At 42.9% G+C, this 18,679-nt stretch overlaps 1 protein-coding gene across 1 annotated transcript; it reads right to left on the bottom strand.

The window, feature by feature from the left end:
* Positions 1-327: 327 nt before the first annotated feature.
* LOC137371468 (protocadherin-8-like) lies at positions 328-13,971 on the bottom strand. The gene is made up of 4 exons (XM_068034113.1): positions 11,409-13,971; positions 7,061-7,128; positions 6,740-6,879; positions 328-2,139 (listed from the first exon to the last, which is right to left on the bottom strand). The coding sequence occupies exons 1-4, from the start codon at positions 13,851-13,853 to the stop codon at positions 1,727-1,729; spliced, it is 3,066 nt and encodes a 1,021-aa protein (XP_067890214.1). The 5' UTR covers positions 13,854-13,971; the 3' UTR covers positions 328-1,726.
* Between the last annotated feature and the right edge of the window lie 4,708 nt (positions 13,972-18,679).

Raw genomic sequence — 18,679 nt, forward strand, 5'->3', positions numbered from 1 at the left:
ACGTTGTTAAATGCAAGTTGTTGTTGTGATAAAATGCAGCCAGAAGCAAATTCTTACAGTCAGTCGCAATTAGGAATATAATTATTTCACTTACCTTGTTCCAAGTGAACATTTCTCTTGGGTGTTGTGAATCAGCCTTCACTTCTGGCTGATGCCTGATAGACACAGACACCAGATGGAATTGAGAACAGGGGACAGCAGTGGCAGGGGGATGCTGTGATCTTAATCACCCTGTGCACAACCTAAAAATGCCTTAAATTTATGCTGATGTCAAAAATATAATTAGCCAGTGAACGATTATCAATTCAAAGAAAGAATGCTTTTAATTGTACATTTAAAATAAGACATGGCTGACAGAGTTTTCATCTCATCAAAGAACGAGAAGATTTTGTAAAAATGACCCTCTCCCCCTCCTCAAATTAGATAATAAAACTTTACAATCTTAAAAGGTATCAATTATTAATTTACCAGAATTATACCCATGAGAAGAGATCGAGTAGACTAGGCCTATATTCCCTAGAATTTACAAGAATGATAGGTGATCTAATTGAAACATAAAATTTTTAAGGGGCTTGATAAAGTAAATGGTTGGAGGATGTTTCCCCTGGCTGGGGAGTCTAGTACTAGGAGTCAGTCCCAGAATAAGGGGTTGGATATTTAGGACTGAAATGAGCAGAAATCTCTTTTACTTAAAGGGTTGTGAATCTTTTGAATTCTCCAACCCAGAGAGATGTGGATGCTTAGTCTTTGAGTGTATTAAAGACAGAGGTCGACAGATTTATGGGGGACTAAGGGAATTAAGGGATATGGGGATAGTGTGGGGAGGTGGAGTTAAGGTAGATCAGCCACGATCTTACTGAATGGCATAGCACACTTGAAAATGGCCTACTCCTGTTCCTATTTGCTATGTTATTCTGTCATTTGATATTATGTTATACTTGTGAGTAGTCTGGCATTAACAACAATTTTAGGGTAATTAATGAACTTTTTTTTTTAAACCTTCAGCACATCCCTTGCCCAAGTTCACCAATTTTTCCCTGCTCCCCCTTTGTAGACAAAGGTCTTGTCACTGCTGAGTGATAAACCTCCCTCAAACCACTTTACACTGCCATGTATTGAAACATGAACACAAAACAGCACATGGCTGCTGCTTTTTGTTCATTTTTAAACAGGGAGGGCATGATTCCTCTGTTTGCAATTTTAGCAGTTCATGGCAGCACTAAGTCCATTCTGCATCCTTAGAATCTGAGGTCATCCCCGTGTAAATGATTTACTTTAAATATGTACAAGCAAGGTGTACACAGTAGTAACACTGCAGTGATTTGTAACAGTCAGGTGTACTCTAATAAAACTTGATGAAAACCAGTTTAGCAGCTAAAGTAAACATTTGCAATTTGAAAACATCATGCTACAGTATATCACATTGAACTTTTCTTCCTTCAATTAGTTATCAGAGTTAAACACTAGTTTGGATGTGACTGTATTTTAGAGCTTGCACCATATATCTTAAAATAGAGCTGCTGAATTCAAAATGGATTATTTGAAAGTGCAAATCTGTAAATGTTCCATAATAGTTTACATAGGGCCATAGTTATTCATCCAAATATTTGTTTCTGAAAGTAGACTCAGGCAGAATGGAAGTGAATATATTGCACATTAATGGCAGTTAATGCTAATACAACAGAACAATGATAAAAATGAGTCAGTGTTTTTTTTCTCCCAGAGTTCAAAATGAAGTAGCCACTTCTGAGAGCGCTGTGTTAAGATAGCTTGTTTGGTACCTATGTCCAGAAGCACTGTGAGAAGAAGTTGTTTTATTGTGTTTCTGTGCTGCTGGTTGGTGAAATAAGTGTACTGTCCTTCCAGATTCTCTAGACAAAACTCTTTCAGAAGTTTGAGGACCTGACTTTGGTAAGTGACCACACTGCTGAGTATAATTTAAGGGATGATCCTGCAGAACTGAATTGGCTTCATCACTGGATGAATGTAGTAATGTTGCAGGTATCGAAGAATAAGCAATCACATAGCCCTGTTTCGACTGAGAAGAGAACTTGCTGCACTCTGCCACTTGAGAGGACAAGTTGTAATGGGGGTTGGAACTGCAAGGAGTTTGGCTTTCTTTACGACAGGGTAACAGACCTAAAGTGGAACAGAAGGATACAAATTATTCATGGTTTCAAATGTTAATTCTAACATTGAATTCTAGTAAGAACATTTTGAATAAGAACATAAGAAATAGGAGCAGAAGTAGGTCATTCGGTCCCTCGAGCCTGCTCTGCCATTCAATAAGATCATGGCTGATCTCGGATTGTGGCCTAAACTCCACTTTCCTGCCTGCCCCACCATAACCCTCACTCCCATGTCAATCAAAAATCAGCCCTGAAGAGATTCAATAACTCAGCCTCCGCTGCTCACTGGGGAAGAGAATTCCAAATACTAATGACCCTCCGAGAGAAGAAATTCCTCCTCATCTCCATCTTAAATGGAAGACCCTTTAATTTGAAACTGTGCTCCCTAGTTCTAGAAAATGACTCTATGGGTTGAATTTTACGCCGCCCCAGCGGGTCGGATGGTGGCGTGGGGGATGGCGTAAAATTGAGCGGGAGGCCTACCCACCCCGCCTCCGGTCAACTTTACAGCGCTCGGGCGGGGAGGGGGAACGGCCCAGCCGTCCGAGGCCAATCAAGGCCCTTAAATGGCCACTTAAAGGCCACTTATGGGCCCTCGCCTGCCTCCACAGGTATTTTACCCATGGCAAGCAGGCTTGCTGGGGACGTGAAAGGCCGCCCGGCGATAGCTGTCGGCCTTTCCGTGCACCGGTGAGGGGGGGGGTGCCTTGGCAGTCAGGCACAGAGTGCCCGATTGAGGGCTGCCCCCACCTCCCCACCCACCCCCGGGACCCAAGACGCTTCCCCTCCCCCCAAACGACTACTCAAGCCTCACCAGGGAACAACCGATCCCCCTGGTGAGGCATGCCCAACTTACCTTCACTCCTGGCTGCATGACGTCAGCTGGGCTGCAGTCCCAACAGTGGCCACTACTCCCGGTGGCACTATGTCGGTGGCAAATTCCCGTCTGCTTAAGGTAAAATCCAGCCCAATGACTCCATGATTCCCCCACGAGGGGAAACATCCTCACAGCATCTACCCAGTCAAGCCCCTCAGAATCTTATACATTTCAATAAGATCACTTCTCAATCTTCTAAACTCCAATGAGTATAGGCCCAACCTGCTCAACCTTTCCTCATCAGACAATCCACTCATTCCAGGAATCAGCTGAGTGAACCTTCTTCGAACAATGTAAGTATATCCCTCCTTAAATAAGGTGACCAAAACTGTACACAATATTCAAGGTGTGATCTCACCAATTCCCTGTACAGTTGTAGCAAGACTTCCCTACTTTTATACTCCATCCCCCTTGCAATAAACACCAACACTCCATTTGCCTTCCTAATTACTTGCTGTAGCTGGATGTCGACTTTTTGTGATTCATGCTCAAGGACACCCAGGTTCCTCTGTACTGCAGCATTCTGCAGTCTCTCTCCATTTAAAATGATATTCTGCTTTTCTATTCATCCTGCCGAAGTGGACAACCTCACATTTTCCCACATTATACTCCATCTACTAAATTTTTGTCCATCCACTTAATCTATCTAAATCCCTTTGTAGACTCTTTGTATTCTCTTCACAACTTGCTTTCCTACCTATCTTTGTATTGTCAGCAAATATGGCTACAATACAGTTGGTCCCTTCATCCAAGTCATTAATATAGATTGTAAATAGTTGAGGCCCCACCACTGATCCCTGTGGCATTTCACTAGTTAGTTTGCGATCCTGAAAATGACCCACTTATCCTGACTTTCTGTTTCTTGTTAGTTAGCCAGTCTTGTATCCATGCTAATATATCACTACTAATACCATGAGCTCTTGTGCAGTAACTTTTTTTTTATGTGGCATCTTATCAAATGCCTTTTGGAAATCCAAATACACTACATCTACTGGTTCCCCTTTATCTACCCTGCCTGATACATCCTCAAAAGAACTCTAATAAAGTTGTCAAACACAATTTCCCTTTCACAAAAGCATGTTGACTCTGCCTGATTAGATTGTGCTTTCCTACATGTCCTACTACTACCTCTTTAATAATGGATTCTAACATTTTCCCAATGACAGATGTTAGGCTAACTGGCCTACAGTTTCCTGCTTTCTGTCTCCCTTCCTGAACAAAGGTGTTACATTTGTGGTTTTCCAATCCACTGGGATCTTTCCAGAATCTAGGGAATTTTGGAGGATTACAAAAATGCATCCACTATCTCTGCAGCCACTTTCTTTAAGCCCCTCGGATACAGGCCATCAGGTTCAGGGGACTGGTCAGCCTTTCGTCCCATTAGTATTCCCATTACTTTTTCTCTAGTGATAGTAATTGTTTTCAGATCCTTCCTCCCTTTTTCCTCCAGATTTTCTACTCTTCTTGGGATGCTTTTTCTGTCTTCTACAGTAAAGACAGATACAAAATACTTGTTGAAAATCTCTGCCATTTCCTTGTTTCCCATTATTAATTCCCACTCTCTCCCTGTAAGGGACCAATAATCACTTTAGCTACTTTTTTAAAATATATTTGTAGAAGCTTTTACTGTCTGTTTTTATATTTCTTGCTAGTTTTCTCTCATACTCCAATTTCTCCCTCTTTATTATTTTTTAGTCATCCTTTGCTGGTTTCTAATATTTTCCCAATCTTCTGGCCTACCACTAATCTTTGCAGCATTTTATGCCTTTTCTTTCAATTTGATACCACCCTTAACTTCCTTAATCAGCCACGGATGGTGCATCCTTCTGGTAGAACCTTTCTTCCTCAATGAAATATATATTTGTTGAGTTATAAAATATTTCCTTAAATCTCTGCCACTGCTTCTCTACCATCGTACCTTTTAACCTATTTTTCCAGTCCACTTTAGCCAACTCTATCTTCAGATCCTTGTAATTGCCTTTATTTTAGTTTAAGACACTAGTTATGGGCACACATTTCTCACCCTCAAACTGAATGTGAAATTCTATCATGTTATGACCACTCTTGCCTACTGGATCCTTTACTATGAGGTCTTTAATTAATCCTGTCTCATTACACATTACCAGGTCCAAAACAGCCCAGACCCTTGTAAGTTCTAGAATGTATTGTTCTAAGAAACTGCCCATGTTGCCCAGGTATCTTATCTCAATTTGAAGTCATAATTAAAAGCCAACCCAATTAGGCTAGTAACACCCTATGAACTCATCCTCCAGGCTACCTTTGCCAATTTGATTTGTCCAATTGATGTGACGAATAGAATCACCCACGATTATGGCTGTACCTTTCTTACAAGCCCCCAATATTTCTTGATGTATATTCTGTCCTACTTTGTAGCTACTCCCACTAGTGACTTCTTTCCTTTGCGGTTTTTTTTATGTCCACCGAAACTGATTCTACATTTTGATCTTCTGAACCAAGATCATTTCTCACTATTGCAATTACCCTTTTCCTTTCCTTCTGAAATGTCAAATACCCTTCAATATTCAGGTCCCAGCCTTGGTCACCTTGCAACCTTTCAGTCACTAATAAAATATATGAATGCTAATTTGGTTGGTAAATTGTAAGCTTGGGTTAGTTTTTCATATATAAAAGAATTTACATTACTGCATATAAATTAATAAAACTCATTCTAAGTAGATTAAACTACAGTTTAAAATGTAGTCATAATTTGTGATCATGATTGTCGGTAGTTCTGGGGTGGTTAGAATTAGCTTTACTTTATTTTTAATCTGATACTAACACATTAGTTAAAGGAGTCAGTTATATAATATTTATATTTTACACTAATGTATGAAACAAATTAGTCACAATTAATCCTAAAACCTTGATGAGTTTTCTATGTATTTAATAATAGATTCTAGCATTTTCCCAACGATAGACATTAGGCTAACTGGCCTTGATTATATAGCTTGAATGTAGCTTTACTAATGTAGATGTATAATGTATAGCAATAATGTATTAAGTTACAGTATTGTTTAATCAGCTAATTTGAGTTTAAACATTTAATTCTTTGGTAATCGACTGTGATCAGAAGAGTTAGGCATCCATGTTAAGTGAGGCATTACGAGCTTCAAATAACCTTTTGTTAGTTCAAGGCTGAGAAGCCTCCACAGGCAACATTAGTCAGATTTTATCTCAAAGAATGAATAAAGTTCTGTGCAGAAGGGGCAATATTTCAGCTGAAGCGTCCGGGATCATGGACAGCACGAGTACTTCTTTGTTCATGTTGCCCAGGTATCTTATCTCAATTTGAAGTCATAATTAAAAGCCAACCCAATTAGGCTAGTAACAGCTAGAGCCAATTATTAATCCAGCTTGCCACTGATTGCTAAGGGGTGTGATGGCCAGAAAAGGGTTAAAAATAGGAGTCTTGTAAGGTTTTGTTGCGCAGTGAACAAGAAGACATCTCAGAAGTGAAACCACAGATGTAGAAGAACTCCAAGCATGCAATATGAAGATAACAAAAGAACCATTAGACCAGTTAGACTGAGAGGGTCTTCGCATCACCTGCGAAAGCTGTAAAGTTATTTTCCTAAGTTTGTTAAGTATAATTTTACTTCTAATTAACTTTCTGAACTTACTATCCAAGTATCCTGCTGCCTTAATTGGTTAAGTCTTGTCCAAGCAAGAGTTAAATTTGTTTAGACCAATGATTAATTGTAGTTGGGTTTACCATTCTGTCTTTGATCAATTGGTGTATTTCCTTTTCTCATTCCATCACCACTTATATCAGAATCACTATCATTGAAGTCACTGTCTCCTTTTCCACTGTCTTTTCCGCTAAAAATATCTTGACCAGGATGTGCAAGGGTCCTGCAAGGAAGGGGTAAGAAAATTTTAAATATATTTTTCTCATTAAAAAGAACATTTATTAAATGCTTCCATTTAGTAGGAAGAAAAAAATCAAATTGTCGTAACCTTCAGTTATGTCTGACTGTATGAAATGGCTAGAAATGCAAATCAAATATATCGTTGACTAGAATACTCTACTTACTTTCCATCTTGGTGAATGACAACTGCACAGAAGGTTCCATGACTGAGACCAGACTCTGACATAAAGGTCTACAACAAACAAAACAAAACACTGAGCACAAAGAAACAAAACAATATAATTATTCATTATATAATTACACAAAATATAGTTTAAGTATTATAACAATTAGCTTGTAGTAGATTTCTTGTGACGATAAAATCACAGTACTGGTGCTGAAGAACGAGTGGAAATGGTTTCTTCTATATGCGATACACATGAACACAACTGACAAACTCACTGTTCCAAATATACACTCATGCTGTGCACAGCTCAATGATCACAAAATGGAGCTGTGTGACTTTCCATCAGTTGCCATTTGGACACTTTTGCTGTTAGAGGCTTTATTTAGTGCTTTGTTATTAAATGAGGCATATAAAAATGCTGCATCATTCATAACAAAAATGGTACTTCGTTCAATGGGTGGTGCTCATTTTCACTATTATGTAATCTTATATAGTTACTAGGAATCAATTCTAAAATCTGTACTGATGAAAAGGAAGTCCAGCTGCTAAACGCTGTTAAGCCTGTTTCCTTTGTAATACAATGTATGCACTTATATCTTGTCTGATTATAAAGCATCCAGTAAAATCAAGCAAAATGGAGAAGCACTTTTTCACACAAAGGGTGGTAGACATGTGGAACTCTAACCCCAAAAGGGTGTGGATGCTATAACCATTGAGCTTTCAAAATTGAAAATAAATTTTTGTTAGGTAAAGGTATAAAGGGTAAAGAATTGGAGCAAAGGTGTGTAAATGGGCATTTAGATGCAGTGCGGCACTTATCATTATAAAAACATAAATTGGACAGCAACTTCCGGCAACAGCATATGCACAGTTAAATGCAGAAATCTGGAAGTTGCTGTCAGATCAGCACTGCTTCTCCAGAAGCTCTGATATAGCAGTATCTCGCCAAGGGATTCGGCATTGAAACACTTGGAACAGTGTGAAGTTACTGTACTTACATGATATATATATGCTCAACTTGCCAGAAAAAGTTAAGGCTTGCCCATTCTAATGTAAGTACCATTTTAATGACATAATAAGACTTAGTTACTGCCAAACAATCTCTCTGATACTTAAGATTAACTTTTAGAAGCATGGAGAGTCATTCCTTCAACTTTTAACTATTATTGAAGATTAAAATTTTTTTAACGTTTTCTTTCTGTCTGTTTTATCTCTCTCTTAATTCCAACTTTTTCCCTTCTCTGTACATGATATAACATTGAATTATTTATTTATTTAGAGATACAGCACTGAAACAGCCCTTCAGCCCACCAAGTCTGTGCTGACCATCAACCACCCATTTATACTAATCCTACACTAATCCCATATTCCTACCACATCCCCACCTTCCCTATATTCCCCTACCTATACTAGGGGCAATTTATAATGGCCAATTTACCTATCAACCTGCAAGTCTTTGGCTGTGGGAGGAAACCGGAGCACCCGGCGAAAACCCACGCAGTCACAGGGAGAACTTGCAAACTCCACACAGGCTGTACCCAGAATTGAACCCGGGTCGCTGGAGCTGTGAGGCTGCGGTGCTGACCACTGCGCCACTGTGCCGCCCCAGTTCTAAATTATACTTCTGGCTCACACTCTATGCTATTCAGTAACAATTCTTCAATCTGATTGGTTAAGGAGATACACAGCTTTTTTCCTTGTTCACATAAGTCCCAAAACCCCTATAGAGAGTGTTGCACCAAAACGGCTTTCTAATCACAGCAAGTTCCAGAACAAAATCTCACAGAAAATCTGTGGGGTCAAGTGCAAGTACAATTAATGGCTGCAGAAAAATCCAGGCTGTTATGTCAGCTTAAGGCTGAACCTATCCGCAGTTGAACCCGACCCTGTTTATATTGCCTGGATTCCTTGAGAACATTTTCAAACTAGATGTGACACTTTCCTGAAACTAAACCCAAGGCATTTTCCCTGGGTACCCCCTCATCGCTTCCCACTGGATTTGGATCAGAAGCTATACCGTAGATTTAGTGCCATTGCTCAGGGCAATCAAATTTCAATTGCGTCAAAGTTGCAACATAAATGTACTCTAATACTACTGCAAGACTTCTGTGAACTTATGCTTCATACTCAGACAGATGAACACACTGGAGATTAAATTGATCTTGGGCTGAAGCGTAAAACTGGCGATAGCAAATCAGCAGCTTGTTTAACATGCAGGGTGCAAAATGGGCCGTCAATTCGCTATCATCCATGTTGCACTACAGTTTAAAATTAATTTCACCCAAATTAACATTTCTAATGAAGAGAACGGGGTATTAACTATTAACTTTGCCTCAAGTATTATTGAACAAAATTTCCCCACACTGCTTCGTCAATATGTAAGAGCACCCTTGTCCTTCCAATCATGATTCACATTGAAAAATACTATTGTGTAAATGTCATTGTGTTGCTTGTCGTGACATCATCATAATAAGCACGATACTCTCCTGGGTTCCATCTTTCCCCAAAATTACAACCTTTTACTTTCTTTTGCTGTCTTGAAATATCACCAAAATACAGATTATTTGCCTGTTACCTCATTGCTGTTTGTGGGACCTTGCTCTGTGCAAATTGTCTGTCATTTTCCTACATCATAATAATGACTACCTAGGAAATTTACCACGGGGGTCGGAATCCTGATGTTATGATAAAAAGCAGTTCTGAGCCAGCAGGGGGACTGCCTCAGCAATTTTACTGCAGGTGCCTCTGAATTGGCTACCTGTGGGCCTGCCATCTAATTACGGATGGTGGGCAGGATCCTAATGTTGCCGGCCCAGAAGAAGAACTCAATGCTGAGGTATGCAAGAGATCTTGGGAGCTGGGCCAGGTAAATAAAAGAAAAATTAAAAATTATCAGGCCAAGTGTCAGAGGGCAATCCCTCCAGGGATTTCGATTGGGGCCACGAGGGCTGTCTTCCCTTCCCATGGCCCCACCTCATGAACAAACATACGAATTAGGAGCAGAACTAGGCCATTCAGCCCTCAAGCCTGCTCTGCCATTTGATACGACCATGTTTGATCTGAATGCAGCCTAAACTCTACTTTCTCATCTACCTGCTATAATCTTTAAGTCCCTTGTCAATCAAGAATCTATCTAACTCAGCCTTAAAAATATTCAATGACTCTGCCTCTACTGCTCCCTGGGGAGGGGAATTCCAGAGTAATGACCCCCTGAGAGAAAATTCTCCTCATCTCCATCTTATATGGGTGATCCCTAATTTTTGAACTGTGTCCTCTAGTTCTAATCTCCCCCCACAATCGGAAACATCTTCCCAGTATCCACCCTGTTAAGTTCCCTCAGGATCTTATATGTTTCAATATCATCTTTCATTCTTCTAAACTCCGATGGATACAGGCCCAACCTGTCCAATCGCTCCTCATAAGATAACCCCTTCATCCCAGGATGTGGTCTTACTGATGCCCTGTATAACTAACAAAACTTCCCTACTTTTATATTCCATTCCCCTTGCAATGAATTATAGCATTCTATTTGCCTTCCTAATCACTTGCTGAACCTACATACCAACTTTTTTGTGCATCATGTACCAGCACATCCCAATCCCTCTGTATCACAGAGTTCTGCAATCTCTTTCCATTTAAATAATATACTGCTTTTCTATTCTTCCTGCCAAAGTGGACAAGTTCACATTTTCCCACATTATACTCCGGCAAATTTTTGCCCACTCACTTAACCTGTCTAAATCCCTTTGCAGACTCTTTAACTGTTGACAACTTACTCTCCTACCTATCTTTGCATCATCGAACCTGCCCCCCACCCCCCCAGGTTGCCAGAGAGAGACCACTTCAATTTAGCTGGCAGCCTCCCCGTGCCGTGGGGGTTGCTTGCCGACGGCACTGTAAAATGGCTCCAATTGGGCCATTAATTATGGTAATAGGCCCCCTGGAGCAGGCAGCGTCTCCACTTCTGGTCGCACCACTGGGAAAATGGCCCAATGCTGGAACCACATCAGGTGGCCCATCCGACATGGCTTCCTGTGCTTTTACTAGCCCCCGCTCCTGGCCTTCTGGGGACCGGTAAAAAGCTGGCCTTCATTGTAAATGTACTCAATTGGTTATAAAGCACTTGGAGATGTCCTGACCGTCCATAAACACCAATTCTTTCTCTTAAGTTTAAACAATGTCTAGAATAAAAATCAAACTACACAATAAATCTTCATGTTGTACTGCACTATTTTGTACATGAATGGTTGTAGATCAGCGGTAAAATTCAATTGATAAAATTCACAAGTGGAAGAATTGAATGTGGAACATTTTGCTTTGCATGTTACTGATTCAATCCCAATTACCTCCCCACTGGAGCCAGTGTCTTTATGGTCTACTTCAAGTAGGCAAACATCTTTCCTCATGTCTTCTGAATTTGGAGCTCCATCAACTTCCAATTCATTCCTCGCCGGCAAAGGAGACGAATTTGGGCGCAAGTCGCCCACTTCCAGCTCGCTGCTCTTAAAAGGCCTGTTGCCCGCTTCTTCCCGCCTCTCGCCTTCCAACAGGGGCAGATGGCCGTGAACTTTGAGGACTGGCGTATTCTCCGAGCATTTACCCGCCTTTCCGCCTCTGTTGCACGTCGCCACTACGCCGATGATGGCCATCAGCAAGGCGACACAGCCGCCCGCCAGCACCAGGATGACGATGAAGGACGTGTCCCAACTCTGCTTCCCCGGGCCCAGCAATCCGCTGCCTCCGGGAGGCTCCGCCGCCGCGATGAAGTTGAGGGTGACGGTGGCGGACAGAGCGGGCCGGCCGCTGTCACTAACGGCCACGATGAGCCGCAGAGGCCCGGGCCCGAGCGGCTGCCGTGCGAGCGGGCGGCTGAGGTAGATTTCTCCCGTGTCCCTGCGGATGGTGAAGAGTCCGGCCCGCTCCCCGCTCACGATCCGGTAGCTCAGCCTCGCGTTCACCCCTTCGTCAGCGTCCCGGGCCCGCACGCGCGTTGCCAGGTAACCGGAGGACGCGTCGCCGGGCAGCGTGATGACGTCCGCGGAGCCGTTGCTAGGCAGCGGCTGGGTGACGACCGGCGCGTTGTCGTTGCGATCGGCGATCCTCAGGCTGATGGTGGCCGAACTGCTGAGCGGCGGGGAGCCGCCATCGGTCGCCTGGAGCCGCAGCTCGGCCTCTTGTAGCGACTCGCGGTCGAAGGAGCGGAGAGCGTAGATGGCGCCGGTGGCCGGGTCGACGGTGGCCAGGGTGGAGGCCGGCTCCAGCAGGCGGTAGGTGACCCTGCCGTTGTAGCCCAGGTCGGGGTCGCGGGCGATGACGGTGGCGATGTAGGCCCCGGGCTGGTTGTTCTCCAGCACCGACACCCGGTAGACGCTGCGGGAGAAGGAGGGCGCGTTGTCGTTCTCGTCGCCCACCCTGATGGTGTAGGGCCGGATGGTTCTGTGCGGGGCCGGGCCCAGATCCTCGGCCACCACCGTCAGGTTGTATTCGGCCGCCTGTTCGCGGTCCAGCGCCGCCGCCGTCACGATCATGTGGCTGCTGCCGTAGGCCGGGCGCAGCTTGAAGTGTTCGTGTCCGTACAGAGTGCAGGAGACCCGGCCGTTAGCGCCCGAGTCCCGGTCTGAGGTGCTGACCAGCGCCACGAAGCTGCCCTTGGCCGCCGCCTCGGTGATGTAGGCGAGTCCGGAGCTGCTGGAGGCCATCGGGGTGATGCTGATCACCGGCGCATTGTCGTTGACGTCCAGGATGCGGACGGTGACCTTGCAGCCGGTGGGAGTCGGGTTAGCTCCCAGGTCCTGCGCCTGTACATCCAGCTCGAAGCTCGGCCTGCTCTCGTGGTCCACCGGGCCTTCCAGGGTCAAGCGGCCGGACTGGGCGTCGAGTCGGAAGAGCCGCCGGACGTCGGCGGCCACCTGTGGGCTGAAGCCGTAAACCACCTCGCCGTTGAGGCCTTCGTCCGGGTCCACGGCCTCCAGATCCAGCAGCAGGGAGCCCAGCGGCGCATCTTCATCCAGCTCCACCAGGAAGGTGCTCTGCTCGAAGGCCGGCTTATTGTCGTTCCAATCCAGGACCCTGACCTGGAGCTTGGCTGCCCCTGTCCGGGCTGGGTTCCCTCCATCCTGGGCTGTCAGCTCCAGGGTGAAATAAGCTTCCGTCTCCCGGTCAAGCGCCTCGACCAGCACCAGCTCGGCGGATTTAACCCCGTCCGCCCTGGTCTGCACCTCCAGTTCGAAGTGCCTGTTTGTGGAAAGTTGGTAGTTTTGCAGATAGTTGGCGCCAACGTCGGCATCGAGCGCCGCGTCTAAGGGGACGCGGGTTCCCAGTGCCGAGCTCTCGGAGATTTCCACTAACATCTCCGAGTTGGCGAACTCGGGGGCGTTGTCGTTGATGTCCTTCACCTCGATCTCGACATGGATCAGGACGAACTTCTCCCGGGAGAAGTTCACCACGTCGAAGACGATCAGACAGGGCTCTTTCTCCTGGCAGAGCTGCTCTCGATCAATGCGGCCCTCGACCGTCAGCTGCCCGTCACTTTCTCCAACTTGCACTAAGGATGAGTTGGACTTTTGCATCAGACGGAAACCGCTCGGGCCGGCAACGGCCGCGTTTAACTGCAAATCTGCTGCCAGGTTTCCGATCACGGTGCCGGGAAATTCCTCTTCGTAGGTGGAGTACCTGGCCGTTTTGCAGTCACTCATCGGAGTAACAAGTAATACAAGAAACAGGGAACAGAAGTCGAAGAAGGGATCGCAGACTGGAGCAGCAAACTTGCCTCTGCTTCTTTCAGAAGTCATCTTCGCAACTTGGAAATCTCAGCAATAAAAATGTTCACTGTAACTCTTGGCGGTACTGAGAGCTGGAAGTACGATGGACCTCTGCCACTATAAACCCTGTATTAACAGAGGGTTAAACTGTCATTGAAATATCTCCGTATGACAAGTTCTGTGCCTGAAAGTGTTTTATTGGCAATCGAATGCAAATAAGAAAGTCACTGGCCAATCCACTCCTCCCAAGGGCCAGCAAATGCTGTATTTGATGTTCGGGACATTTGCAACTTCAAGTCGTCCCAACAAACTGACGATAAATATTTTTTAAAGTAACAAATCACAAATGTTAGACATTGCTTTCATTACCGAACTTCTCGTTGTTTTTGTTTGACTTTTGGCAGCAGTTGGAAACAAAAAAACTGCAGTTATATTTTATAGTCATTATAAAATTGTACTTGCTCCTCAGACTCACTTACCCGAGAGCAGTTTTATACTTTTTTCCCCAATAGTCAAATTTTGCAATTCGCTTAAAACCACTATTTGTATTTAACTTATTAAATCGTAACATTGCTTTTGGAGATATTATGTCGGAGTTGTGTGTTCTCCTGCATGCATTATTTGTACTGATTTGATTTGTAAACGTTGTATTTTCATTGCTGTAATGTTACCACTTCCCTTCGTGAAATTGCAATTACAATGAAGAACTTCTGGTTGTACAAGTTTTGCAATATTTCTTTAATGTGACGCTTTTGGTGGAATTGCTACATTTCCAAGCTGAAAAGATCATGCATCCTTAAAATTGTAACGAATGTCACCAGTAAAGCTTTTAATCTTTATAAAGCGATTTTACGTTCAAGTGATTTCTGTAGAGTATGATTTTGAAGGCAATAAAACGCTTATGGCTGTCAACAAAATGGATCATGTAGCTTGAAGAGTCATTGAAGTTTTAATGCTACTAAGCTGTAACAAAATTGCATTACATTTTTTTAATATTCACATTCAGTCGGGTTTTAAGTGTTTAATGAGCCATGGTACCAAATCTCGTTAAGATGAGGCCCAGTTATTGCTACGAACAGCGACCTGGCTTTGGGATCTGATTCAGAGACGTCCGGAAAGGCTTCAATCCAGAAATTAACCCTCAAGCCTTCTGTAAAAGCCCTAATGACCTGCGAAACGATACCAGCTTTTCCTTTTTTGTGGGGTTTATTAACTAAACGCAATACAAATCAGCTACAATATCCACAACCAGACCTGGGATTTTTTTATGTGTTGCAAAGTATACCCTAAGTATTAGAATAGTGTAAAGACAAAAACTGGGGCAATTTGAAGCCCGTTTTCATCCACACTTGTATTTCTCTCTCCCGGAGCAGCGTTTGATGTGAATTGCACATCTCCAGTTGGTGGGGAGGGTAGGTGGGGGTCTGAAGGAAGCCGGGTGGTCGGGGAGGAGGTTAGTTACACCGCATCTGTTACAAAATAGGAGGTGGACAAATTGTTAAGTGTTCACAAACCTGATTGTGTTAACTGATTGTATCATTAACCACCTTACTGGAAAGCACACAGCAGGCTTGGCGTGTTCTTGGTCAGGAGCAGTCCTGTTTATGGCTGAATCAACCAAATGTCATGCCTTTTAAAAAAAAGGTTATCCCAGTATCAACAGAAAAAAACGCACGCTGCCTTTTCAAAAAGGCCACAACTAATAAAGGAACGTAAAATAAAGTGTGCTTTACAACAAAACAAAAATAAATTTATAAAAATAAACTATAACCTTGTTCCTATCAATTACGTCTAATCCTTGCAGGATACGGAAGAGCCAAGCTTTATGTAACTTGAGAACACATTGTTACAATTTTACTGGGGGGGGGGGGGGGTTTGCGGATTGGGTCGAACGGCATAAAATTGATGCCTTTCCCTTCATGAGAAATAAGGGTTCCTGATATTTAACTTGTATTTTCACAATAATAAACCATGTTCTTGCCACTGTTTATGTTCCTTTTAATACGGCATCATCATTTGGCGTTTGCTGGTTTTGTGACCATTTGTGACTGGTAGAGACATTTGGGTCTCTGGCAACAGTGTGAGGTGTGGATTCACTCTGTCTTTAATGGGGGCCGAAGGAGGACACGAGCGGAGCGAGAGCCGTTTGTTCGAGGTGATGAAGCTCCTTCAAAGGGGGCGTCAGATGGGACTCTCGAGTGCCTGAAACCCTGCCGAGAATACTTTTGTCACTCAGATGTAAAACACGAACAAAAGGAGATAATCTCCTTGTTACCATTCCTAAACATCGGAACGACATCGAGGCGGTGGGGAGTTGGGGGCTTTCCAAGGCACTTCAAGAAGATGCCACGGTTGGAAAATGATTTGGAATGTTTGCCAGAGTGAGCCGAGTATTTACTTCGTGGGAACACTACATTCTACACGAGCCATTGCAAAAGTAGAAGTACTTTGAACTGGTACAGTTCTACTTGTACATGCGCGGCCTCACATAGTCGAGTAGGGAACCCACTAGAGGAACATAACTTAGAATTTCTTTTTTAACTGTCATGTATTGTGACTCTCTCATTACAGTCATCGGAACAAAGTAACACTGGCTTTATTTTCAGATATATCTGATCTTTGGTGCGTTGCTTTATTTATCCGTAACAACACCGGCCTCTGTAGCAGTAACTAACACCGACAGATCAATGAGAGATTCCCTCGTGTAACCTGTATTCAATTTTTTACACCAGACTCTTGTTGCACACGCTTCTTTGTTTTAATTTCAAAAGCAAAATAGCAAATACTTTCAAGGAGAAAATCCCAAATGCCACTTTATCTTTTTCTAGGAAAGGTAAATTTGCTTGACTAACATGAGGTTGAGCAGCCTACTATTATTCCCCATTGCAGATCAGTGAAGTAACACAGAGCCGTCTCAAAGGAAAGCGGCATGGTGTGTCAGCTTGTTATATCGTTTATTAGGTTCAATAAAGGTTAATGGCTTTTGAGTGCAGACGCTGTAACATTCGTTGGTTTTCAATCGATCAGAAGTCTATTAGTATGGAAGCTCGCGCGATGTACAACCTCTCAATCCTCCAACTGGTACATGCTGTAAAGCGAGAGCAGGAAAAGTGAAAAATGTAGTTATCATTAACTACATTCGCCTCCATTATTTCATTTGCGTTGAGCAGTGCATTGGCTGCTTTGCTGCACAGCAAATAGGGACGCTCAAGCGTTTTGGTTCAGTGCAGCGATTTTATGAAACAGGCAGTAAAGCTTTTACTGAGGAATATTCCAGTATTTTTGCTAAAATGAGGCCAATCAATATAAAATCAAATACAAGGTTGGAAAATACATTTACTGTACTAAATGTGTTCATTATGTCTCAGTTTTGTTATTTCCTGTTCAGAAGGCTCTGACAAACAATGAGGGAAGTCTCCACTAATTTTGCATCCAGTTTTCAGTGCATTTTGGCCAAATCAGCTCAAAAGATGGGTGAGTTGCGCCCAAATTTTGACAGAAACTTGAAGCGTAACCTGATCAGTGCTATTTGAAGTGCATTTTGGACGCAATTTCCCGATTGCGCCCGCAGCGGAAACTGCAACCCCAATTAAAAAGTTTCAACACAGTGCACCAAACTCAAAAAAAAGCTTGAACGTGGTATAAATAGTCGTTTAGAGCAGTCCCGAAAAGTAAGAGCCAGGTTCCTGTTCAAGACACCCAACGTATTCTATCGTGCATCTCTATTTTGCGTTGTTATTTACTTCCAATTTAACCCCTCTGTCAATAAAAGGTTTACAATATATGGTAGACATTGAAGCTTTCTGTAATTCACAGACCTAACAGGTATCAGCATTGGCTGTCTGGTAGCATTCTCACCTCTGAGTCAAAAAGTTATGGGTTAAAGCCTCACCCTAGAGATTTGACCTTAAGATCTAGGCTTCATTGCAGTAGTAAGGAAGTGTTGCACGATTGTAGGTGCCCTCTCGGGTGGATGTTAAAGACCGCACCATACGATTCAAAGGAAGGCAGGGGAGTTCTCCTCTGTGCCCTATCTAATATTTTCCCCTCAACTAAGACCTAAAATGGTTGATCTGGTCATTATTTCACTGTTTGTGGAACCTATTTTGGAACATCCCGAATTCGTGAATAGCACTTTCTAAGTGCAAGTTCTTTTTTTCTTAACACTGTAAAGAAGGCAGAATGCAGGAGGTTCTATATCACATGCCCTTACTTTTATCTTCAAAGTAGCATGCATCACTTCAAAGAAATCAGACATGAGTATTCTGGTACTGTAACCAAGACCACTTACTAACCTACACTGAAGACAACATGAAAAGCAAGAAATCATTGAAGATAGCAAGCAATTAATTACCTCAGTTTTATTGACCAAACGTTAGTAGAATAGATAACAAAATCTACAGAAAGGAAAACTCCATATGAAACATTTAAAAAATATATACTATCAGATCTTGTGTGGCTTTGGTTAAAGTGAGTTGGAAGATTTGCTGTTTCATTGCAATAAGGAAGTTAATAAGTGTGAGGGATAAAGTGTTAGAGGCAGTAAATGTGACACTTGAATGCATTCTATATATATCAAGAATTGTTATACAGATAGCTACAAGATACCACACAGTGTCTTAAAGACAGTAAACCAATTTTAGAACTTAGACCAGGTCCACATATTGCATTACTTTGTGCTTCTTTTAATGTTACCAGAACCTTTCAATCAGATTACTGTCTTAGAGTAACAGTTACACTACCACTTTTGCATTACTGCACAGCTGTTTCCATGCCACAGCTTTCAAAATAATATACCTTTGTCACAGAACAGAATGAGAGAACTAATGATTGCCTGGAAATGCAAGTAGGTCTAT

The sequence above is a fragment of the Heterodontus francisci genome, chromosome 6 (assembly GCF_036365525.1).
Source record: "Heterodontus francisci isolate sHetFra1 chromosome 6, sHetFra1.hap1, whole genome shotgun sequence".
Classification (NCBI taxonomy): domain Eukaryota; kingdom Metazoa; phylum Chordata; class Chondrichthyes; order Heterodontiformes; family Heterodontidae; genus Heterodontus; species Heterodontus francisci.